The sequence below is a fragment of the Nycticebus coucang genome, chromosome 6 (genome assembly GCF_027406575.1).
Source record: "Nycticebus coucang isolate mNycCou1 chromosome 6, mNycCou1.pri, whole genome shotgun sequence".
NCBI classification, from domain to species: Eukaryota; Metazoa; Chordata; class Mammalia; order Primates; family Lorisidae; genus Nycticebus; species Nycticebus coucang.
The window spans coordinates 100,852,870-100,878,330 of NC_069785.1; the positions used below are offsets into that span (position 1 = coordinate 100,852,870).

At 43.1% G+C, this 25,461-nt stretch overlaps 1 protein-coding gene across 3 annotated transcripts; it reads right to left on the bottom strand.

The window, feature by feature from the left end:
• Window positions 1-161: 161 nt before the first annotated feature.
• On the bottom strand, window positions 162-24,643 carry BNC1 (basonuclin 1). Of its 3 annotated transcripts, none has more exons than XM_053595914.1 (6): window positions 23,650-23,734; window positions 18,107-18,164; window positions 11,048-11,147; window positions 10,089-10,324; window positions 5,952-7,813; window positions 162-910 (listed from the first exon to the last, which is right to left on the bottom strand). In XM_053595914.1, exons 4-6 carry the CDS (start codon window positions 10,233-10,235, stop codon window positions 229-231), a joined length of 2,691 nt encoding a protein of 896 aa, XP_053451889.1. In that variant the 5' UTR covers window positions 10,236-10,324; window positions 11,048-11,147; window positions 18,107-18,164; window positions 23,650-23,734; the 3' UTR covers window positions 162-228. The 3 variants fall into 3 exon arrangements, with proteins under 3 accessions (XP_053451889.1, XP_053451890.1, XP_053451888.1); XM_053595915.1 differs by lacking the exon at window positions 23,650-23,734 and adding an exon at window positions 21,873-23,013; XM_053595913.1 differs by lacking the exon at window positions 18,107-18,164 and having other exon boundaries at window positions 23,650-24,643.
• Between the last annotated feature and the right edge of the window lie 818 nt (window positions 24,644-25,461).

Consider the following 25,461-nt stretch of genomic DNA (forward strand, 5'->3'; position numbering starts at 1 on the left):
GAAAAACCTCTTGGGCTTAGAAAACTAATAACAGAAATGGCTGTCTAAATGTCAACTTTCCACAAGGCTTGTCTTTTTGCCCATCCTGCTGTAGAAGACCGTAGAGTTAATTCAAACATTTTTTGCCTGGTTTTCCCCAAACAGTATTAGTCAGAAACATCTCTTTGGACTACCTTATTCCTGAATCATGACAGAGGCTTAGTGGAGCATACTTGGTCTGCCCTCTTATTACTGGAGGTGACTTGGAGATGTCAGGCTTTTGTGCAGATTGGGATTCTGGCTATGTCTGTTTCGACTGCGGACAGATGAAAACATAGTGTTGCAGCCTGGTACTTTGCATTTGTGGAGCTGGCGGAGGTGCACAGTTCTGTAGTGGGCCCTAAAGGTCCCTTTATTACTATATGTCTTTTGGCAGAGGTGACAGGTTATGGGCAACCCAGAAGGCAGGCTGGCCAGGCTCTGGTCGGCCTTCTCCATCAGGACATTGATGGGGTACTCATCTTCCCCGGGGACAAGGCTCGGCCCTTCACAGTTCCCATCACTGTCCTCCATAAGCATGGTGCCTTCTTCACTCGCTCCATCAGAGTCCCAAGAGGAATGGGTGCTGCTCTCTGACTTCATGCTTGAGGTAGTACTCAAATCCAGAATGGTTCCCTTGCTCAAGGGGCCAGAGTTGTAGCTCTCCAGGCTGGCACTGTGGACTTGGGTTATTGGGTAAACCAGATTGCCCATTTGACTGGTTCCCTTGAAGATGACAGATGTCTGGGAAGCTTGCTGTGTGAAGGCCACATCCTGATAGACTTCCTTATCCACGTCTTTCAGAAGGTAAGCAGCACGGAAATGGTCTTCACTGCTCTCCAGTGTTTCTTGGTTCAACACTTTTTGGTGGAGGTTTAGGTTTGAACTGTGTCTGTAAGAGGGAAAAGATGGTTAGCAATGGGTTGGGCTATTGTTTTAGAAAGAATCATCACTCTGAGTGGAGAGACTTGGTAGATACTAGGAAAAACTTCTGGCATGGGAGAAATGATTAGGAATTAAACTCCTGTGGGATATTAACACATGTGTCGTGGACACTGGCCCACTGTTGAGCACTGCTTGTCAGAAGTTATTAATCATTCGCGAGGAAAGCCAATAGTTTGCAAACTAGGAATATGTAGTTCTCTTTAATTTCTACTATCTGATTGACATGTAACTTCCTATACCTTATCTACAGAGAATGGCTAGGTAACTTCAATTAGGCCAGTTTAACTGGGGCACTGGAAATAAGAAATCTTAGGTGAAAACTTGTCACAAACTGTATGAAACTAAGCAGAAAACTTTATTTCAATGAAACCAGGAAATAACACCTTCTAGAGCTGCACTGTCCAATATGATAGCCACTAGCCATGCATGCATATTGAGCACATGAATGCATGGCTAGAGTCACATACTGAAATTGTAATATTTTGTATATATTGCACTAAATGTTATTAAAACTTATTTCACCTGTTTCTTTTTACTTATTTTTTTTTATTGTTGGGGATTCATTGAGGGTACAATAAACCAGATTACACTGATTGCATTTGTTAGGCAAAGTCCCTCTTGCAATCATGTCTTGCCCCCAAAATTCTTTTTACTTTTTTAATGTGATTGTTAGAATATTTAAAATTTCCTACATGGAATGTATCCTATTTCTATTGGATGGCATTGGTCTAGAGAATTTGCACACACTTCACCTGACAAGTTCTACGAGTACTGTAAGTACAGGTGAAAATCTGATAAGCTAGAATTGTGTGTATGAGAGAGAAAGAGAAGTTTAGGTCATCTGTGCAGTGTTTCACTATACTACACCAGACATAAGTTTTGCAAATGCAGCAGTATAAGCATACTACCAATCTTCTACCCAATGATTAGTCCTGAAGGGCAGACAATGAGTATCTATTATGACACATGCCTTTTACTCATATGTTATCATTTGGCTGAACCTTGTAAATCGATGTTCTTGCTCAGGGATTCCATGCTGACTTCTGACAGGCAAAAATAGCCCTTACTAAGAGATACAATTTTAAAGGTGACAGGAGAATGATTCCAAACAAAAAAAAATCTCCTTCAACACAGATCAGAATGTATGCCAGGGTCAAGTTGGGAAAAGCAGGCTCACTTTTCAAATTCAAATAACTAAGAATTGAACTTTCTCTTCTAAAGCCCCAGAGATGTATATGCTTGTGTGTATGTGTGCATCTGTGCGAGGCTCTATCACATTTCACTAAAGGTATAAAATTTACTATTCAAACTCTCTCTTCTGTCCCCTTATGTATTTTTTCTGGACGAATCAGAATTATGCTCCCAGATAATCCAGTCTGCAAGTAGCTCTTCTTAACTGCAACTCTGCCCTGTGATTATGTCAGCATTCTGGGTGGAAAGCTCTCGTGTGTGTCGGCAGAAAACCAGACACTAGATTGACATATAGGTTCTAGTATATACAAGTAGGTTTTTTTTTTTTCAAAAAAAGTCAAACACATTTACTGGAACCTTGTACAGAAAGGTTCCTACTACAACAAATCAAATCTCTGGGCCTCATACCTAGCTCCTGAGTAGCCCATAAATATCACGAGAGAAAATGTAGACACCTCTCAAGTCTTGAAAGGTTAGATGCATTTTGCAAGGTGCCACATCCCCCAAGACCAGTAATTATGACAACTGTAAACCCCCTAACCCCCGATCATGCGTCAGGCTTTCTGCTTCACTTTGCTAATCCTGTGCTCACCGCCCATGTCTGCGTCTCTTCTCTTCAACCTCTCCCTCCCCCTCCAACTCTGCCTCTTTGCTTCTGACAATTTTGATTAGTTAGACCAGTAGTTCTCAAAGTGTGTTCTCAGTACCCTAGTGGTTCCTGAGACCTTTTTAGGATGTTTCTAAAGTCAACATTTCATAGTGACACTAAGATATTCTTTACATTTTTCAGTCTCATTCTTTCACAAGTGTACAGTAGAGTTTTCTAGGAGCTACATGACGTAGATTATTGTAAAAGATTGGTTGTAGAAGCAGATATGATAATCTAGCTGTTTTCCACTACGCAGACATTACAGAGATTTGCCAAAATGTAAAATAAAGCCATTTATCTCACTAAATTTTAATTTTGAAAATGTAGTTTTTTTTTTTCATGAAAATGTTATGGCAACATATGTATGTTTAGTATTAAGTGACATAATTTTTTCATTTTTAATTTCTAATATGACAAATACTGATAGATAACACCCAAACAGAGAAAAGCTCTTGAGGGTCCTTAGTGTTTGTAAAGGGGTTATGAGACCAAAATGTTCGAGAGCTGATTAGGAATATCCCTTCTTCCAGGAAGCCTCCTATGTTCTCAAGGAGTCTGGTTAGGTGCCCTCCTGTGTGCTTTAACAGCCTACATTTCCCCCTCTGTAGAAGCCATCACCATTTAGCTGTCTACTGATCTGTTTTCCCAACTACATTGAAAGCCTTGTGGACAGGGATTGTGTTCCCAGCACCTAACACAGAAAGTTCTTGATAAATACTTGGTAAATCAGCATCCAGGGAGCTGTCCCAGTCTTAGCGGGTCACAATAAGTGCAGCTGGCAGTGGCAGTGGCTCAAAGAGGGAACGTGGCTGTCTCTACAGCAATGTGATTCTTATCTCTGACTAGAGAAATGGTCAGGGTCTGGGCCCGCTTACACAGGCCTATTTAAAATGGTGTCATTTTAAGCATAGATTCTAGGTAAAATGTATTCCAAGTTCTAGACTACGGGAATTAGTCATTTTAAAAATTCAAGATACTTTTCTATTGCGCTGGTAGTGGTGGGGGATGCTAAGATCTCCAAATAGGTTAGAATTTAAGAAAATATGAAAAAATAAATATCAAATGACAAAGTATTTTGATTCTAATATGCCTTCTAATTTGATAGGTATTATAGGCAAGAATAGTATCATAAATATCAAGGATAAATCTGACCAGCAGGACCTTGTCTTCTTCACAACACCAGCTTATCTATGAATACACACTCTTCCACCTGAAGGATGAGGGAGCAGGACTAGCTCACTAATTAGGGTTCCCTGCTGGTTTGGTTCAACATCCTAGCAACAGAAACAGGAATGCTAATGAATACCTCCTATGCTCTATCCTCTTTGCTAAAGATAATGAATATGTTCTTGCGAGCCCTGTCCAGTAATGTGTGTGGGAGTCCGTACATTTTCACCCTCTCAACAAATTAGGCATTACAATTTGGATAAATGCTGGTGTTGAACTGCTTCAAGTCAAACTTGTTTTAGCAAATGGAGCATTTTAATATTCTGTGAACCATTTGGCATTTATCATACTGCATTTCATCAGACAGCTGATACTTTCCCTAAGCCTCCTGGGGTCATTTTTTGGTCTATTCATTCTTCCCTATATAGAGTGGAAAGGAGGGTGACCTGAAGAATGACTCAAGTTCATGAAGCATGAGCAAGATGCTAACACCAGTGCTGTGCCCCCAGATGATGATGTATGCTCATCAGTAAACAGTTTGACTGCGTGTGTCATGAAAACTCAGGCTCTTTCAACCACATATCACAGACTCTGAAACAATTTGCTAATTGCCTTTACTCTTTTGATAGCTTATTATTTTTAAAAATCTTCAATTAAACAGTTAATTTTTCATTTTTTTTTCTTTTTTAGAGATAGGGTCTCCCTGTTGCCTAGACTGGAGTGACATGATCATAGCTCACTGTAACCTTGAAATCCTGGGTTCAAGTGACCCTCTCACCTTAGTCTGCTGAGTAGCTAGGAAAACAGGCATTCAACACCACACCTCACTAATAAAAAAAAATAAATTCTTTCTGGTAGAGACAGAATCTCACTATGTTGCCCAGGTTGGTCTTAAACTCCTGGCCTTAAGCCTCCCCAAATGCTGGGATCGTAGGCATGAGCCACTGTGCCTGGCTAATTTGTTTTGGGTGTAACTGGCTAAACAGAAATCAAGGAAAGTGTTTCATTAAATAGACTTCATATTATGGAATAAAAATCAGAAAATTTTTGGGAAGGCTGGGCACAGTGGCTCATGCCTATAATCTTAGCACTCTGGGAGGCTAAGGAGGGTAGATTGTTTGAGCTCAGGGGTTCGAGACTACCCTGAGCAAAGCGAGCCCCTATCTCTACTAAAAATAGAAAAACAAACAAACAAAACACCTAGCCAGGCATTGTAGCAGGTACCTATAGTCCCAGCTACTTGGGAAGCTGAGGCAAGAGGATCTCTTGAGCCCTAGAGTATGAGGTTGCTGTGAGCTATAATGCCACAGCACTCTACCCAGGGCAACAGAGTGAGACTCCGTCTCAAAAAAAAAAGGAAAGAAAGAAAGAAAAAGAAAATTTTGGAGAAGTTACAGTGGTAATTTAAAAAGCTCTCCCACCAACTATTCAAATTTATTTTCATTATTTATCTTATACCCAAGATGCTAATGTGAGAACTATTTTATGATTCCTTAACCTATACCCTTGGGGCCAGATGTGTTCCTGAATTCAGAACTTCTGACTTCAGAGAAGCAGAATGATGCATATACTAAAATATCACATTAATGTTCTATAATAAATCTATTAATATTTCTGTATTGAACATACATAAATAATCTACACCTTTGTGGATTTAAAAACATAATAAATAACCTCACATCATTTTAGGTCAGACTTTGCTGGCAAACGAGTTTAGATTTTTGGAAATGAAAATTCATCAACATGGAAATATGAAAATTCATAGAACAGTGTTTCTCAAACTGGTCCCCAGAAGAGTACTATCAGCATCACCTGGGAACTTGTTAGAAATGCACTCTCATGCCTCATCCCAGACCTACTGAAGTAGAGATTCTAGGGGTGAGAAGAAGTCTGTGGTTTAATAATCCTCTAGGTGATTCTGATGCACACTTAATTTAGCAACCACTGCCTTAGAAGAAATGATTGCCAACAAATGTCTTACCTGTCTCTGCTCCTGCGGGAGGGGAAGGTGGCCCTGCAGCCCTCCACTGTGCACACGTGCATTTCTTTGGCATGTATGTTCTTGTGATGCACTTTGACACTGCAGGCATTTTTAAAGGTCTTTTTGCAGATGTCGCACTGGAAGCGATTTTCTTCCTTCTGCCTTGCTAACACATGCTGACCCATGTGCTCCAGTTCTTTAGCATCTTCCAGACAAGGAAAAGCCATTCCCCTGGTGGACAAAGCACTGATGAGTCCCCCAGCTAGCAGGCGTTGCTGCAGTTCTATGTAGTCAGAAAAAGGAACTTGGGGCTCCATCCTGGGGGCAAAGTGATGTTCATGGCCGCCATCCTCAACCTCTCTAGGCACCATAATCAGCGCAGCCATCTGTTCAGTCTCTCTCTCTGAGCTGTGTGTGGTCTGTTCAGGGATTCGGCTGATGGGTCCGCTGGACTCAGTCACTGATGGGAGATGGCAGGGCCTTTCTCCTTCAGGGACGGGCTTCCCCAGGCTTCCTGACTGAGTGTGCTGCTCCTTAGATGCTTTGTCTGACTGAGGGCTGCAGGCCTCCAGCTCATCTTCACTGACCACCTGAAGGGGCATGTCTTCATCTGAGCTGAGCCTGTGCCTCTTTTCAACTACTTCCATATCTCCCTTCTCTATTTTGATAGGCATACTAGACTTCCGGGATTTCTTCTTGGGAAGGACATCAAATGGCATTTCGTTTGAAACCAGCTGTTCTGGGATGGAAGAGCACAGCAGAGGGAGAGAAGGTAGCATCCCAGGTGTGTTTGCCAGCTCAGCAGGTGTGGCTGGATTGCGGTAGAAAGGAAGGACTGGCTGGACTGTCTTTAGGTTGGGAAAAAGCACACCATTCTGTACAATGTTTGGGAAGGCTGAATGACCTTTGGAATCTTCTCCTGAACCAGGATAGCTGGGGAGAGGCCTGCAGTCCGGTGATGTCACCACAAAACCTTGGTGCTTATAACTCTCGGAGTTTGCCAGGTGCAGGCTGTTCCTGAGATCTTTGTCCCGGTTGTTTCTGTTCATGGGCATGTGCAGCCGCGGGTTGGGGTTGGCACTGTGGCGATTCCGGCTCCTCAGGGAGCTGAACACCATGTTGCACCCCTCGATGGTGCACTTGTGCTTGATCTTCAGGTGGACGGCGTTGTAGTGGATCTTGAGGGTGCCTTTGTCATAGAAGGTCTTCTCACAAGCCGTGCAGAACACCCGGCCCTTTTTTGTGCCAAGGCTATTCCTCTCAGGCTTCACCTTGGCCTCAGGGGATAATTGTGTCCTTTCAAGCTTAGCAACAATGTTGTAAGAGCTGGAGTCACTTAAATGGGTACTGTCTTCATTTTTAGTAATAGCTTCTGGACAGTTTAAACACTGGCTTTTGTCAACCTGAAATGGTGTGGAATTAGAAGTTAAAAAGCTGCTGTTGGGGAAGGGCCCATGGATTTCCTGTTTGGAGTCCTGACTTTGGTCCTGACCCTGCTCCAGCATATATTGATCAGGCAATGACCCTATCAGTGCAGGAGGCAGAGGGTTGAAGAACTGGAAAGGCAGCATGAAAGTCATGTTGCTTATGAAGTTCTCAAAGGGGTGTATACTGCTGGGGCTTCCTTTGTCCACAGGGGTGGGTAGGCTAGACCTCCTGTGGCTGCAGCTCTCGATGAAAGCCCTGATATCTACGTTTGCTGTGGAAGGTGGTATGATGATGGACTGCTCTTCTTTCTCTTGAATTGCCATGAGTTCAACTATGGACTTGGTCTCTCCAAAACGAAGGAACTGTTGCAAGGTGGCCACTTCCTCCTCACTGGTCATGATGCTCCAGTGATCCAACACCTTTCCTGATGCATCCTAAACCCAAATCAGAATTTAGAAGCGTGATCAATTTACAACTCCTGTCCTTTTCTCTAAGAAAGAAGCTATGTGGTCAGGGCCTCCAATAGACTATAGGATACCTTTGTACATATCAGAAAAAGACACCCCCCCATGGATGAGCACAGGGTTTGGGGAGCTTAGCCCCAGCTCACCCTACTCTCCTGGGCCAGAAACTTTGTGCAGAACTTAAACTGCACAAATGTAAGCAACAGTCCTACAATTTGTCTACAAGAGTGAAATAAAACCATATGACTTAATCATCAAGAAATTTGGCGATTATTCTTTTACCTTATTTCAAGCCAACTGTTTCCTGCATTAGGTATAATTTTCCTCACTAAAATAAAAACACGTATCCTTGGGACAATATTAACTTCTTTATTTAAAGATTTTAGATGGATGGGCGGCACCTTTGGCTCAGTCTGTAAGGCGCCGGCCCCATATACTGAGGGTGGGGTGTTCAAACCCGGCCCCGGCCAAACTGCAACCAAAAAATAGCCGGGCGTTGTGGCGGGCGCCTGTAGTCCCAGCTACTCGGGAGGCTGAGGCAAGAGAATCGCTTAAGCCCAGGAGTTGGAGGTTGCTGTGAGCTGTGTGATGCCATGGCACTCTACTGAGGGCCATAAAGTGAAACTCTGTCTCTACAAAAAAAAAAAAAAAAAAGATTTTAGATGGAAGAGTCAGGCCTACATAAAGCTTAAGTGTTCATTTGCTGCAAGTTTAATAATATTCCTAAGCAACTAACACCAAAAAACAAATGAACCTGTGCCGATCTGTTGCCCATGTTCACAAAGCAGAGCTATAATTACACTGGAGTGTTGGACATCTTTCAAACTCTAGCAAGGCCTAACTTTTCCCAAAACTATAATAAATATTTTATCACAGAACATGTATTTGATGGCCTACTGAGATTTTTCACAGTGCATGTAAGAGTTTTGAAGATGATGAGGGATGTAACATTATAAATTTTTCATGCACTAGAGGTTCAAGGTAATTGATTCCGTATTTTTAATCCTAACACTAGAAAGATTATTAGGATCATTAAATATTGATCTATGTCATAATGTAAGATCATAATGCTACTCTACATAAATGGTTGTCTCTAGTCTGCAAGAGGTCTTGCACTAAAGGTAAGTAAATGTGTTTCCAGGCAAAGATTCTGGGGGTTTCAGTTAGAAAGAAGTTGATTCAAATTCTGGGTTTGCTATATACTGGTGAATGACTTCCAGAAAAATTTTGAAGCAGCTCTGAGCCTCTGGGTTTGTTTACTGGAAAACGGGGATAATACATATACCTACCTCATGATAACTGGAGGAGGGTCTGGGTCAATAAAGATTGTTAGTTGTATTAGGGTTTGTTTCAATGATATGGCCTACCTGCGTGAGACTGAACTCTATGTTGGTCTTGGAAATACATTCATTCCCCCATTTCATTGCATTTTTTACCAAAGTTAGGTGACATTTACTAGTGTAGTGGCAAGACAAAAATGCTGTAGCTGTTCTATATCTCAAAGGAACAATAACTTCACCTCAGGAAACATATTCTTTGCTTGTAAAAACACCTTGATGGCCTCTTTAGATATGAAACATGTGGCCTATGCCCAAAGCCTGGTCTGGGAAGAGAGGTAAATTACTCTGAAAAATAAAGAGGCGAGAAGGAAGGAAGGACGTAGAGCACTGGAGAACGTAAGAGAAAATGTGAGGCAACCAAAAGAGAATTAAGGGGAGAAGAGAAGAGAAAGAATAAGCAAGTGCATGAACACTGAACATCTTGAGAAACAAAGCTGCAGAGGAAAGCCAGCAGTGGGATGGCGGAGGGCTTAAAACAACAGGTGGGTATGGCATGAAACTTAAGTTGTTTGCCATGTGGTTCTGTATGGCAAGCTCCCCTTTTAATCTCCAAACCCTCAGTAAAATCTCATACAGACAACGACTTTTGTCAATAGGCAGTTTGGGGCAAAAACTAAAAGAAATGGAGGCAGCACCCAAGATGGGACAAATGGTTTGCAGTGAAAGACGGGGCTTCATGACAGCCAAATCAGACAGTATGTATCATGTCCAAGTTCTGAGTGTTACAGATATCTTGGGAAGAGCACTGGACTTCCCCCAAGACATGAGGCAGGGCCTAAAGCTGTTAGAAAAAAATACCGAAGGGAAGGATCACCACTAAAGGCTGTGGTGCTGGGGGCTCCATCAGTTACAGGGGCACAAATTTCAGAAAACTCTTTGGGAGAACAGTAGCCATATACCCGTACCTGAAGCACATATCCACGGATATAATCCTGGAGGGTCCAGTCCAAGGCATGCAGGATCTGGAGAACTTCATCTTGCTTCAAGACACTGAAGAGTCGGTCCAGTAGGATTTTTAGGCGAACAGGAATGGCCTGGGTCCCATAAAGCATGAGGCTGCTAATATCAAACACCACATTGGACTGGACAATCTCTACCTGGCTTGTTGAATACACGGGGGGGATCCTCAGCTTACTTAGAGCTGAAAAATCAAATTGAAGAAATACCATTTTGAAAAGTTCTAACTTTAAGAGAAAACCTACACAGAAAGTAGGATAGGGCTAATTCTCAGTTATCTGTTCCAACAGGAAAAAAAAAATATACAAATGATTAACAACCTTAATAACGATCAGACTTCAAGTTATTCATAGGAACTTCCAAAATGAAACTGATGAGAAAAGCCTGAGACTTTTCTTCCTTGTGGCTTCCTAAAGGGTGAAATAGTCACAAACAGGGAAAGAACAAGGACTGGGGAAAAACAAAAGTGGCAGGTGCATAATTGAGAAGATGGGTAATGAGGAGGTAAAGAACCTGAGTTTGGGCATCAAGGGATCTGTGTTTGAACCTTAGGCTGCCCCTTTCTATTTGTGGGATTTAGCAAATTTAATCACCCAAAGCTAAGAAGTCCAATGCAATAGTTGGCAGACATATATGACATTCCCATCATCACAAAATGATGGTGCTGAACCTATGTTTTCTACATCTTTAGAGTAGGTTAATAAGACATTTACCAAACAGAGTTAAGATTCACAGAAAAAACATTTAAAGCTCTTAGCCTGTTACCTGGCACATACTGTTAGTAACTTACTAGTTAGCTTACCAGATAGTTGTCATTCTTAGACATTAAATCAGTTCTGGAATAACTGTAAGTTATTATATTTAGAAGGAACATTATAGGCCAAGAGAGGGAGAAAAATAAAGTTACCGTGAGCCACCCATCCATGTCTGCACTGCTCACACTGACGGTGGTTTATTTTCCCGGGTTTGAATCCTTGGCAACTACAGTCCAGAGTACAGCCAATAGCCTGCAGAAGAGGAGAACACAGGTATACACAGCGCGTCAGTGATGTGTGGATATATATTGCATTTAACAAACACAGCCTATTTCTCCATCAAGCATCATTTATTGAGCAATTCGCCCCAATGCTGTGCCAGGCCCAGAGGTGTAGACTGTACCCTTGGAAAACAAGTAGCTGACATAGCACCTGGAGGCTGTAAACACATCACACAGATACTCTGCATTGGAGAATGGGCTAAAAACATCAGAACATGGGTGGCGCCCGTGGCTCAAAGGGTCAGGGCGCTGGCTCCATATGCCGCAGGTGGTGGGTTCAAACCCAACCCTGGCCAAAAACTGAAAAAAAAAAAAAAAAAAAAAAAGAATAAATAAAATAAATAAATCTTAAATTAAAAACAAAAACAAAAACAAACCCATCAGAACATTTTATAAGAGAAGGGTATGGGTTAGAAGGAACTATCTTCCTCTCTTATTAAGGTCCTAAAAGGGTCAATAGACACATTTTCATCTTGAGCAGCAACCCTGAAAGATGCACAGAGGCTGTCTCAAAACAAGGTGAAGGGAGAACAACCTGAATTGAGAGGAATCCATAGATGGATGTGCCCCTTCCCCATCTCACCAAGATGCAGTAGAGGCTGAACTTATAGATTTGAGAACATGTGATGGCTAAATACACTCAGGAGGATTCCCTGATTCCACTCCCAGGGCACTGTGACTACTGGAGACAGATCCAGGCTGGGCAAGCCCTGCGCTGGTGCCTCAGGGCCATTTCTGGCAGGGGTGTGTGCCGTGAATGAAAATACAGCTAAAACAGAAATAGAGAGGTACATGTCCAACAAAGTTCTAATATAAAGAACAAACATTTACATATATTTTTAAAATGAGTTTCTCAAAAACTCATTTTGAGAAGAATATAAACTATTCTTTGCCAGCCACATATACTGAGGGTGGTGGGTTCAAACCTGGCCTAGGCTAGCTAAACAACAATGACAACTGCAACCAAAATAGCTGGGCATTGTGGGCGCCTGTAGTCCCAGCTATTTGGGAGGCTGATGCCAGAGAATTGCTTAAGCCCAAGAGTTGGAGGTCGCTGTGAGCTGTGACACCACTTCACTCTACTCAGGGTGACATAGTGAGACTCTGTCTAAAAAAAAAAAAAAAAAGAATATAAACTATTATTGAAGAGGAAAAGCCCTCAAAGGAGTTCTGTCAGTGAGGTTTGTGTGACGAGCCACTAAGTGAAATCTGTGTGATTCAAGAGAGCCTTGAAACGAGGGAGTGTATGTGGCATTTGCAGGGTGGATGAAAAAGCCCAGAATTATTGGTTTGAACCGCTAATCTGCCAATTGAGAGGCTGTGTGGACTTGCATGGGAGAAAGGCAAGGGAGAATCTGGCTGAGGACTTGGGAAACTTTTTATGTATAAGCCAGATACACATTCATACATAAACAGATATATAGCATGCTATTAAAATTTCACTGCAGAAACAAATCAGGAAAAAATTTCTAAAATCTCCTTAGATATGGGGGATAATGAAAATAGAGAAACACTGTTCTAGTGCCAGAAAGTATTTCACTTGATTACAGTTTCTACTTGTATATATATGTATATACAAATGTATTAAATACACGTATACATTTATATAACTATCCCTATATACATTATTATATAGTTACAATTAAAGGATAAAAGCGAGTGATGGTTTAATTTATGCTACACACTTTCAAAACAAAAATTTTAAAAAGGCACCATTAACTTAGTTTGTGGCACACCTAAGATGCTGTGCAGCATCTCAAACTTGGCTGCGACCCTCTGAGCATTAGCTCACTGATGAGCCAGTCATCTGCATATCCCCAATAGCTACTAGCACACTCAGTTCTAAATCTTTTTCTGAAATTTTTTGCACTCTAGATTCTATAAATATGACTGTTTTCAAGAAAAGTTATTAAAAGGAAGAAAAGTTCTAATTTTGGATGATATCCCTTAAGATAGCAGTTCTCAACCTGTCATGACCCACAGGAACTGTATAATAGGGCTGCAGTATTAGGAAGGTTGAGAACCACTGCTTTAAGATGTCATTCACTCTATAAAAACAAGATGTTGGTTGGCTCTGTGCCTGTAGCTCAGTGGCTAGGGCACCAGCCACATACACTGGAGCTGGCAGGTTCAAATCCAGCCCGGGCCAACTACAACCAAAAAATAGTGGCTCGGTGCATGTGGCTCAAGCAGATAAGGCGCCAGCCACATACACCTGAGTTGGCGGGTTCGAATCCAGCCCAGGCCTGCCAAAACAACAATGGTGGCTGAAACCAAAAAATAGCTGGGCATTGTGGCGGGTGCCCGTAGTCCCAGCTACTTGGGAGGTAGAGGCAGGAGAATAGCTTGAGCCCAGGAGTTGGAGGTTGCTGTGAGCTGTGATGCCATGGCACTCTATCCAGGGCAACAGCTTGAGGCTCTGACTCAAAAAAAAAAAAAAAATCTGGGTGTTGTTGTGGGTACCTGTAATCCCAGCTATTTGGGAGGCTGAGGCAAAAGAATCACTTACGCCCAAGAGTTGGAGGTTGCTGTGAGCTGTGATACCATGGCACTATACCAAGGGCAATATAGTGAGACTCTGTTTCAAAAAAAGACAAAAACAGAAACAAAAAACAACAAGATGTTGGAACTATACAAGTAAACTCACATTTCATTTATTAGAAAAATTAAGACATGCTTTAACCAGAGATAGAGATGTCTTTGAACAAAGGCTTCCTCCACTACTGAGGAATCTGCTCTAAAGGCTCACACTCTGGCAGAGGCCCTGGCAAATGTGGGTGACTCCGGCTCAGGCTCAGTATGCAAAACCACAGAGGCATACCTCGAATTCTAAGACTGAAACTTATTTTCTGCACCTCGTCATCTGACTCAGGTTTTCTCAACTTTGACACACTATTGATATTTTGGGCTGGATGGTTCTTTATGGTGTGGGCCCACCTTGTGCATTGTATGATGTCTAATGCGATCCTGACCTCTACTGCCCAGATGCCAGTTATACCCCACTCCAGACATTACCAGATGCCCTTGGGGTCTATACTAACCCTAGTTGAAAGGACTGACCTAACCCAACCCGTTCACGTTTTAGCACCTTTTAGTTTGAGAACAGAATTCTAGCAATTTTATTGATACTTCCAATGTTTGAATGCTTCTTTATAAGAAACATGCATGTGGTTCTACATGAATCCATTTGAATACAGCTTAATAAAGCTCATTAAACATCTATGGAAATAAATCTCAGAGGAATTAATTATGAATTAAAAAAGCTAATTACAAAGTCTGAGAAAACTTCCAATACAAAGGCCTTTGGGTTTTTCCACCCATCTCAGAATTCCATGATACAGCATCATTTTCTAAAGATAAATTAAAGCTTTTAAAATGAAATCAAACCAAAAAATTCTAATTATAGGACAAAAAGTACTCAGCCAAATCAAAATGGAAAATTCTTTAAATTTGCATCCTTTCCTTTGGAGTCCTAATATTTCTTCCATTTTTAAAAAACATAATGCAGATGTTTACAACATTCAGAACTCATCAAGACACTATTATTGCTTTTTGTGCACTCATCTTAATCAGTCTATTTCTGGAATTGTTATTAGGTATTTCGATGTGTTACAAATCAACATTCAAAAGTCTGGTTTGATTTTTTTGTAGCTAACATTTCCGCACTCATTTATCTAAAAATTATTAACACCTAGTTTGTGACGGATGACTTGGTTTTGCAGTCTTGGGATAGAAACTTCTGACCTAGTTTTTAGGCAGGCTGGGGGAACTCACTTCATTTTCCAGATACCCCTGCTCTAACGTCAGCCTGGGGAGATGCTACCTACCACACGCCTCTTATCAGGAGACGCTGAGTTGAATTCCTGGCAGCAGCTAGCCCAGGCACATGATGAAATAGACGTACACACATCCAGTGCTAGATAGTCCTCTGATGGGATTTAAATTATTGAGCTCAAGAATAAAACTATTTACTACTATCAGATAGGCCTCTGATGGGATTTAAATTATTGAGCTCAAGAATAAAAACTATTTACTTCAAAGCTGTTTTCATTTCTAGTACATGAAGATACTTTCATATCACCAAAGTAAATTCACAGAGATGTTCTTGGAGGATTAGATGGAAAGGGGGGAAGGGAAAACAGAAGACCTTTGGGGTTCCCAGATTCACAGCATTAGCTCTTTGAGGAAAGTCATTTGTAACCTGGCGTTGGCACAGTGTTGAATTATGCAGCAGCCAGCCAGCTCTGTAGGCTCAGGTTAGTTTGCTCTAACTGCATATAGCTACTTATATTTAAATTAATTAAAATAAAAAACAATTTAAAACTCAGCTCCTTGGTCATACTGGCCACATTTCAAGAACAAAGCTGCCACATGTAGGTATTAGACAGTGGAGATACAGAACATTTCCATCATCATAGAAAGCTCTGTCCTAAGTTCAATGGTGAGACTAGGTATCCTTCCAGCATCTGCTGACAGGGCAATGTTATTCTCAAAAAACTTAAATTTATGGAAGATTTTTATTAATAATTTGCCTAAGATCACACAGTTGGTGAGCTTTATTGAGCATTTATTATGTGTGAGACACTGTTTTAAGCAGTGTGCATGTATTGTTTCATTTCTTTCTCACAACTACTCAGGGAGGTAGGTTATTACTATTCTCAATTTATAGATGAAGAAGCTGAGGAATTTACAGGCCTATGAGGGTGGTCTCAAGTCTGGGTGCTGGGAGTGAATTGTGTCTTTATTTTATTTTATTTTATTTTTGAGGCAGAGTCTCAAGCTGTTGCCCTGGGTAGAGCGCCGTGGTGTCACAGCAACCTCCAACTCTTGAGCTCAAGTGATCCTCTTGCCTCAGTTTTTCTATTTTTAGTAGAGATGGGGGTCTTGCTCTTTTTCTCAGGCTGGTCTTGAACTCATGAACTCAAGAAATCCACCTGCCTTGGCCTCCCAGAGTACTATGATTACAGTCAATTGTGTATTTAAATAGCAAAATTTGGTGCTAGCTATAGTAACATTTACAGTTTCATTTAATACTTACAACCACTTTCAGAATTAGGCTTTATCACACAATTCTACAGATCAAGACATTAAAGTTCCATATGGTAAAGAGACTTCATCCACTGAATAAATATTTACTGAGCATTTACTAGCCAGGCATTGTTCTAAAATCTAGAGGAGATAGAAAATGAACTAGTAAACAAACAAGATCATTTCAGAATAAGGCAAGTGTTACGAAAGAACTAAGCAGAAAGCTATGCTAGAGAATTAAGAGTGGTATGGATGGGTAGCAATAGGAGCAAGAATCCTTTAGATAGAGTCATTATCAAGGGTCTTATAGGTAGTGACATCTGAACCAAGTCCCAAGAGATGGTAAGGAGCTGGTCATGTGAAGACCTGGAGAGGGAGACGGTGTCTAAGGTGGAAGACACAGCAAATGCAAAGGTCCTGAGGCACAAAAAAGGGTGAATTCAGAGAACAGATGAAAGTCCAGTATAGTTGAAGTACAGTCAAAGGGGCAACAAAGACCACTCTGCACAGGGCCTGTGGGCAGGTGAAGGGTCTGAATTTTGTTCTAACAGTAAGCCTTTTTAAAAGGATGTGAAATGAATATAAACTGCCTCTTAAAAATATATTTCTGTTTGTAGAGGTGAAAAGCCTAAGTTTCTTCTCCTTCACTTCACTGGGCACCTTTTACTGAGATACAGTAAAACTTAGGACTAGCCTCAGCTATGTCATACTTCCAGGTGAGCGATGCCACCTTCTGCTCTATGCCTTGGCATCTCTGACTATAAAAATGGGCTGGATACTTGCTCCTGCCTATCTCAGAGGTCTGTTAGCCAAATTCATGAGGATACACAGAGAACTGAAGAGACCAATTCACACAGAGTTATTGCTACTGTGCCCACAATAAGGATGTTCTTAGGTCCTCTGGGGTCTGGTCTGTGTCTACAGAGCCTCCAAAAACACCTAAAATGAAAACTTCCATAGAAGTTTCTCCACAATGAATCATTCCTGAAAGAGGCAATGAAAGCAGTGGGCCCAATACTTGGTAATCCTTCCATTCATTATCTCAGGGGATAAATGGGAGATTGAATCAGTGAGAGACCTACACCATGCTCACTGATTATACATCCCATCCAGTATCTTTTTTCCCAATCTGTCTTGGTAAAAATCCTCTTAATTTCCAAGTTTCCACTGGTGGCCAAGTAATTAAAGTACTGGCCAATGGTATATGGAAGCCTAGTGGAACTAGCAGACAGCTCCTTAAAAATGACAGCTGATGCTGCCAAGAGACCTGTTTACTTTTCCTCCTTCCTCCCCTTTCCTTTTTTATTTTAGAGGTGGGGTCTTTCTATGTTGCTCAGTTTGGCTTTGAACTTGTGGCATCAAATGATACTCAGCCTTCCAAGTAGCTGGAACTACAGCCATGTGCCACCAAGCCCAGCTTTCCTCTTCAACGTCCTTCTTGGAACAAGAACGTGATGGCTGGAGTTCAGGGCTTTTTGTGACCCTGAGGCAGCCTTGAGGTAAGGCCTAAAGGATGGCTAAGAAGAAAGGATAGTGGCTATTATTTAGGAGCTCTTTTACTAGGAGCCAAATCTTCACCTGTACTGAAACTGTCATTCGCATTTTCTTTGTGGCTACAGAGCTAGCCTTTTTGGTTCAGAAAACTGAATCATTCAGGGTGGGAGTTTTCTATTCCACTGCTCACTTCTCACTTTTCTTATTAGAAATAAAATTTGTTTTTAAACTCCCTACCTTCCCTCCTCTTACTTTTAACTAACTTCTTTCACTTTTTAATTTTAAGCTTTCCATTGTTTTTCTCATATATGCAAACCCATAGAGGTACAACTAGTATTCTGAATAAAGTGTAATCAATTGCCAGATGGGCAATAAGGACAACTGGGAAGAAGAAAGAAGAAAACTCACGAGGTCCTTTTATGTGAGGTAGCTCATCTGCAGCTGAGGGCACTGGACTGAAACCCACCTGGAGAAACACACACGTACCAGATGTTCACCTTAACGTACCATGCTGTCATCTTCCATTAATAGTTTAACAAAATGATAAGCATTTATTTAACAAGTTGTTTTTTGTTTGTTTTAAAAGCATGTATCATGTACTGGTAACCATGGGGAGCCTCGTGGAGCTACAAAGATGAGTAACTCCCAGCGTTTGGCACTAAGGGAAGTACGTGGATTCATCAGGAAGAAAGTCAGACAACTGGGTCATTTAAGAACTGAGTACAGAATATGATTTATTAAAAATTAGGATGAATCATTCACTATATTAAAATATAGGAATTCAAAATATAGTCAGAACAAACACAAAACTTATTGGCCACCTTTAGAGAATGCTAGGAAACCAACTAATTATTCTGAACACTGGTAAACAAAGGAAAAGAATCAAGTATGTATTCTTTTCTATAAATCTGCATTTCAGGCAAACTAATCTTTGATTAGAAAAGGTTCTCTCTGAATGTGAATCAAATGAATAAAAAATTAGAATATCACCATTCCATAAGTCCTAATGAAAAAGACAACCAGGCCATTTGCCTCTGGATGGAAGGGTACACACCACACCACACATCTGGTATTTTTGCCAAAAAACCTGTATTCGATCAAGCCTCTTGATCAACTCCCATTTAAGAAAATTCAGGAGATAGAGGAATATTTAAATTACACTACAAGGAAACAATCATTAAAATCCAGATAGGGAAGCACCCTACAGGACAAATGACCCAGCTTTTTCAACAGATAAATTACAAGGAAAAAAGTAAAGCATAAATCTTGGATTCTGATTTGAACAAACCAACTATAATAATATAAAGTTAATGTGACAAAGAAATTTGAACATTGACTGGAAATTTAATGATAGGACAGATTATTATCTTTTTTTAGGTACTCTATGGCATATTGCTTTTTTTTAAAGCCTTTTATGTTTTATAGCCACGTATTAAAATATATATGAATTAAATTATGTTATGCCTAGCATTTGCTTTACTGTAATTCAGTGGTGATAATAATAGGAGGGTAGCTAGGAAATAATGAAATTGGCCCAAAGTTGACAACCACTGGACCCCCAAGCACGTATCACCAAACTTCATTAAACTATTTCAATCTGATTGTTTCAAATTTTCTATAATAAAAAGTGAAAATACAAAATAAGACTCCCGCTGTCCCCACCCGCAAATTTAATAGTTTGAGAGAAATGGCAAATATAGAAGGAGAAATCAGGATTGTACAGAGAGGCCAGACAGGGCTTCTTCCCAGAGGAAGGAGGCATGCTCTCATCAGTGCCTGTAGGGAAAACCATAGGCCTAGGCACAAAGAAGGGCTCACTAGTACATGACTGTCAGGCCCAGGAGTCCAGCCACAGATCACGGGTTTCTGCTACAGGCAGTGAGAGGTAACCTTGAAAGGCAACATAGGGCTGGGTGGGCTGTCCAGATGGGTGCCAGGAGTCTCTTTATTTGGTTCATATAATTGTTAGGGTTCTGAACAATAGAGAGACACTGTTTACCACAAGCATAGTTGAAAGAGGGGACTTGGGGAGCCTTAAAATCAGGTAGTCAGCATTTGCGATATAAAAATGACACTAAAGAAGAATTGACAGAAATCTGGTTTCTTAACCAGATAAATGGAGAGGCCAAAGAAGACCAAGGGTCGGGAGAATGGTTTGGCAGAGAAAGGGCAGGTGGGAGGCAGAGCCTCTTCAGAAGTTGGGCTGCGTCTACCTGGGAGTAGAAAGTATGGGGGACACATTTGTAGTGTTCTCTTGCTGCTTAGTTCAAAGATGATGATGAGGAAAAGTACTCATTCTTTTGATGTCTATATATCAAAGTATAAATGCTGTGCCAAAATAACTTAACATCTGTGCCTTTAAAAAAATTATTAGTTCTGAAAACTGAAAATATAAAAGATAGTAGAAAAACATGCAAATATTACCAAAAAAACCAAGCCAAACCGTTTCTCTTTAAGAAAAAAAAGTATACAGAAATATATGGATGTATTTTTCCTTTGTAATCTAAATTTGGGAAACCTCAGAGGTAATCTTTAGAAACCTTTGATAACAAAAACCTGAAGGGTATTAACTGACGTACAAGGAACTTCTGAACATAGTTGAATCAGCCTGGGGAAAAATCAAAATACAAAACAAAAGAAGACATTACACTTCAAAAGATAATTTAATTCAAGGTGGACAGTTACATAAGCAATGCAACTTTGCTTTTGCTGCTGATGAGAAATAAAAATGACTTAATAAGAACTGGATTTTTAAAACTACGTTTTTAAAAAAGAAAAGGTCAGACTTGGTTAATTAACATGGTAGAATCACAAGAATAAATCCGCAAGAGGAGACGATCAAACTAACTTAACGAAAAAGGTCAGAAGCCCAAATTAGAGTTTATACACATACCTGAGGCGACCCTTTCCTTCTGTACAGGCTGTTTGGGCCTGGCCTTCATAATATTTTATTTCTCCATCTCTCTTTTGCTTTATATTAGTTGGGTGAACTCATCTCCCCAAGGCAGAGTCCTCCTGTGATTTGTTAGACTGTTTTATAATGAAGAGTCCATGTGTGGATAGGCATAGTGACAATCTGTTTGCCTGTAACTATGTGAAGTTTGAAAAGGCCCCACAGTGGACCGCAGAGGAGCAGGTATGTTCTGTTTATACCTACCCTCTTTGGCTAAGATAGACATGTGTCTGTGCAGAGAAATGGTGCCACACTGGAATCTTGGAATTTCCAGAATTAGGAAAAGGACTTCAAAGATTGATAAGCAAGTAAGATTTCAGGTCGAAACCAATTCAAAAGGAAAAAGGAACCTTTACAAGATGCTCTTGAGCAGAATCTAGTTATTTTTAACATCTTAGGTAAGTCATCAAAAATAAAGAAACAAAAGTTCTATAGTAGAATACCTGGAATAAGACAATTAAAAACTAAGTATTGAATCCCTAAATCTTGATCTTAGATACCAAAAAGACCAGTGGCTTGGCATAAAGATTTCACCTCAGGTAGAGTACTTTGAGTTCTTTTCAAAAAGGGCAGTTTCTGAAAGTAACTCCCTCTAAATGATATCTGTGGATGAGCAAATTCACCCTGGGGTGAAGCAAACTCCTCCTGTAAGTAATTTACCTTGTGGAGCCTTCAGGGCATCTCTTTTAATGACCAAGTCAAAATAACTTTTAAAGCCATATACTAAAGCTAAAAGCCATTTCTGACCCCCCAGCCATCCGATAAGGCTTCAGTTTAATTTTACTGACAAACTGAAATTTTAAAATGTTCCCCATTTATATCTATCTCTAGGCATTTGTAAACAACAAGTGTGTGTTTAGAGAACAATTATTATTTGTTCCACAGGGAAACCTGCATGGCTTCTCTTCTATTGGGCTGCATGTCTTTCCAAGCTCAAGATCCTGAAGCATAGAAAGTGGGAATGGGCCTGGGACACAAGCATAACTACTGCAGGGGACGTGAAACAAAAATAAAATAACCCTTTATGTAAACCTGCTTCCAAGGCAATTGCTCCACATTGGTCAATATTTCTACTGTGAATAATAACTACAGCAAACAAAATCATTGTTTTACATTCTGGTGGACATCAACTGCCAAAGAACAACTTCAAAATAATCACTTTCTTTCCAGCTGATGGAGGAGAATCTTCCTAAATCCCTACTAGAGACTCTATAGGTCTACCTGATATTCCAAATTAAATTATGCAGATGTCTGAACATAATTCTGAGTTCCCAAAGTATGAGCAGCATGTGTGTGTACCATCACTTTTCAGTATTTAACTGTAATAGCATCGTGTTCGACCAGCAGTTGACCTGCAATAGTAATAGTTTCTTAGTGAAATTAAAGTTAACAGACTTATTAGGTGAGAAATCAAATGACTCATATCTTATTCTTTTTAACTATCTTAAAATATGCCAACAAGAATAAAGTTATTTATCAAAATTCATCTTTGCACACCTACTTAAAACAAAACTCAAATCCAGCACACTTCTTAACATCCGAAGTAATGTTCTTCCAGCTGATGTACAAACATTGTATTTTGACACGTACAATAATAACGAGGTTTTAATAACGTGTATCGATGAATCTGGACAGGGCTAACTGAGAAGACAGTGTAGGTATCATTGAACAAATGTTTGAACAAGTAAACATCAATTGGCAAACTCAGTCTCGCTAAGAAATCGGATGAAAAGATCCCAGAAAAATCTAATAGCAAATTAAAACAGTAAACACGGAATGAAAGGACACCGGGGGGAAAAAAGGGTCTGCCAAACGCTGTTTTTAAATTCCCTTATTGCCAAACCAAAATCTTGCCGCTGTAATGAGAAGAATACATTTTTAAAAACTGTCGCCGCATGTGCAGCGCCGCCCGGCAGCAGCACGTGTTTTCTCACACTCACACCCCCAGCCCTTGACCTGGACTCCGGGGACACCAGCGGGCCTCACGCAGGCCCCCAAGTGCTAACAGCAGAGGCCTGGCTATCGCCAGGCGTCTGGCGGCGTCTACACGCTCTAGTCTTCGAAGGGCTGCGGGGGCTCGGCCTTGACGCTGCGGGACATCCCCGACCCCACGCGGGCGTCCGGCCTCCCCCGTGCACAGGCGCTCACTCGGCGGCTGCTGGCGGGTAACTCGGCCCGGGCGGGCGGCCCTCAGCGAGAGGAGCCGCGTCTCTCTGGCTCGCAGCTACGCGCTGATTAACCTCAGACCTCCGCGGCCCGGCCGCCCGCAGCGCGTAGCGTCTGGCTGACAAATCCTTAGAGCTCATGCAAAGCCAGGCGGGCTGCAGCCGGGACCCCACGGGACGCTCCCCAGCCGGGCGAGTCGCCCCCGAGGAGCTGGGACCAGGGGGCCGCCGCGCGCGCTGTCGCCGGCCGCCTCCGTCCCGCCCGGCTCCGCACACGCGCCCCGCACCCAGGTCCGCGCTCTGAAGGGTGGGGGCCGCCTCGTCCTCTGCCCCGAGGACCGCAGGGTCCCTCGTGACACGGATCAAATCCGCCCAGACACCTTCGCGGCCGCTTTCCTGTCGGGGCAGCTTCCGACAGGCCCCGGCGTCGGGGTTCTGTTGCCGTGGCTGTTTCACAAAAGTGTGTCCCGCAGGGGAGTCGCGCCCGCTCCGCACTTCTCCGCACCATGCGGCCCGGTGCCACACGCTGTTCTCCACAGAAACAAAACCCGGGCAGACGGCCACTCTGAAATACCACCAATTCTGAGGTAAAAGGAAAAGGGAAGGGGGCCACATGCCGCAGGCTGAAACGCGGGGTGCACCGAGGGCAGTGGCCGCGTCCCGGGTCCCGTCCTGACCGCACTGCCCACGCGCCCGGGACGCCCAGGCCGTCTGCCGGCTCCAGGACGTCGGGCGGCGACGGTCGCAGCGCCCCTGCGGCCCTCCTGCCGCGCAGGTGGCCCCCAGGATCGCGGGCGGCCGGGCCGAGCGCCCGCGGAGGGCGCCGCGCTTACCTCTGCCATCCTGCGGCTACCGCGGTGCCGGGGCTCCCGGCGCGTCTCCCCGGCCCGGGCCGCCCCGCGTCCGCCCCGGCTCGGCGGGCGCCGCCTCATCCAAGCTCCGGCCGTCGGGCCCGACCCGGCGAAGTGGGCGGCTCCCGGGGCGCCAGGCCGTTCACCCGCGTGTGCCAGCACGCCCGCCCTGCGCCCCTCCCCCGCGTCCGTCCCAGTCCCTCCGCCCCGGCTGCCGAGTCGCCCGCCCGAGGCCGCGGGCGCTACTGTGCAGCCCGGGAAGGCGCCTCCGGCTCGGGCGGCCCGCGGGCGCGCTAAATCAGTGCAGCTGCTGTGAGGCCATGGCCCCCGCGGTCCGCGGAGACGCCGTGGCGCGGAGGTGTGGGCTTGAAGGCACTTGCTGGTGAAAGACACGGATGTGTCGGTGTTCGCCTCTCCCGGGAAGGGCGAGCGCTCTGCATTCCCCTAGCACTGCTCTCGGGGTGATCCTGCCTCTCCACCTACCCTGGGGCACCCGCGGGGTCCTACGGGGAGGGGGCGGGGTACGCAGCCGGCCGCCCCCCTAGGGTAGCCGACTCCGACGGTAGATATGTCGGTCGAGATATGTCCCGACTCCGACGGGAGAGAATTCGAACAGCCCCCTCCCCGTGGCCTAATGAGTTAAAGTGCCAGCTTTACTACGTTCCCAGGACAAGTATCAGCTTTCTGAGCCTCAATTGCTTCAGTTGCAAAGTGGGACTAAATCTTCGCCCATTAAATTGGATGCGAGGATGAAAAGAAATTAAGTGTACTGGAAAGCAAACGGGAACCCCCAACTCCTAGCAGACACAGAGGGACCTGAGGACGCAGGACACTGAAGCCCAGCGGACAGAAATCACCCGCAGCTGCTGGCGCCAGAAGGGCAGACCAGAACCTGCGGCGAATCAGGCCCTTCACTCCTTTCCTCTCCGGGCTTTTGGTTCCTGAAAAGGATTCTCTAAACTCTAGATTTGGGGGTCCTGCTTCCTCCTGCCGCGATTTATTCCACCTGCCTTGCTCCTGGTGGAGATCCTTGAAAGGGAAAACAAAGCTCTTAACATACCAGGGAGAGTGAAGGGAGTTGTCTGGTTCTGCTTTGGAAGGTGAATGCAGGCAGAAGGGCTCTGGGGGAAAGAAGAGGGAAACAGGGAATGAGGAAGAAAGTGTGGGTGTCTGGGCTTCTGGGGTCCAGAGGGCCCTGCCGTCCCTCTCGGGCTGGACACCAGTACCTGGCATTGTGGCCAGGTTAGTGGCCTGGATCTGCAGTGTGGGCCTTGCAGCCTGAAGCGCACAGCCTTGTGGGATGGGCAACTTCATCTTGCAGCTTTGCTTTATTAGTTCCAAATGTCAACTGCTTACCTCTCATTCCTCTGCACCTCATTTAGGCCTTTCTTCTTGCTTGGCCTCTCTTCAGTAGCTGCAGTAATGCAAGGACTTCTTGGAATGTCACTGCATCTCGGAAGGCTTCCTCCATCCTTCAAGCCTCCACTTCTAGTGTTTGCCCTTTCCAGACCCCCAGGTTCTTGCTTCTGCCTCTTTAATTATGCTTATTGTATTCTGTAGCCTAGTTGTGATGGGTCCTTGTCTTAACCTCTGTTTATCATCTTAGTGACTTCTGTGCTGAGAGTTGTAACAGAAAAGAAGTAAGGTTTTGAAGGTAGAATGACTCCTGGATAGCCCATTCCCAGCAACTGGAAACTGGCTGAGAAGGTCAGCTTTCTTGGCGTCACTTTCCTCATCTATAAAAGCAGATATGAAACCCTGTCTCGGGCCAGGTTGGTAGGGCTAAATAAAATA

Coding starts and splice junctions, on each gene's coding strand:
- BNC1 (XM_053595913.1), bottom strand. CDS start 23,748: ATGAGGCGGCGCCCGCCGAGCCGGGGCGGACGCGGGGCGGCCCGGGCC. Junction 11,148..23,649: donor GTAGCCGCAGGATGGCAGAG/GTAAGCGCGGCG, acceptor CCTCTTCTGCAG/GCTATTGGCTGTACTCTGGA. Junction 911..5,951: donor TCCCGCAGGAGCAGAGACAG/GTAAGACATTTG, acceptor TCCCTCTTACAG/ACACAGTTCAAACCTAAACC.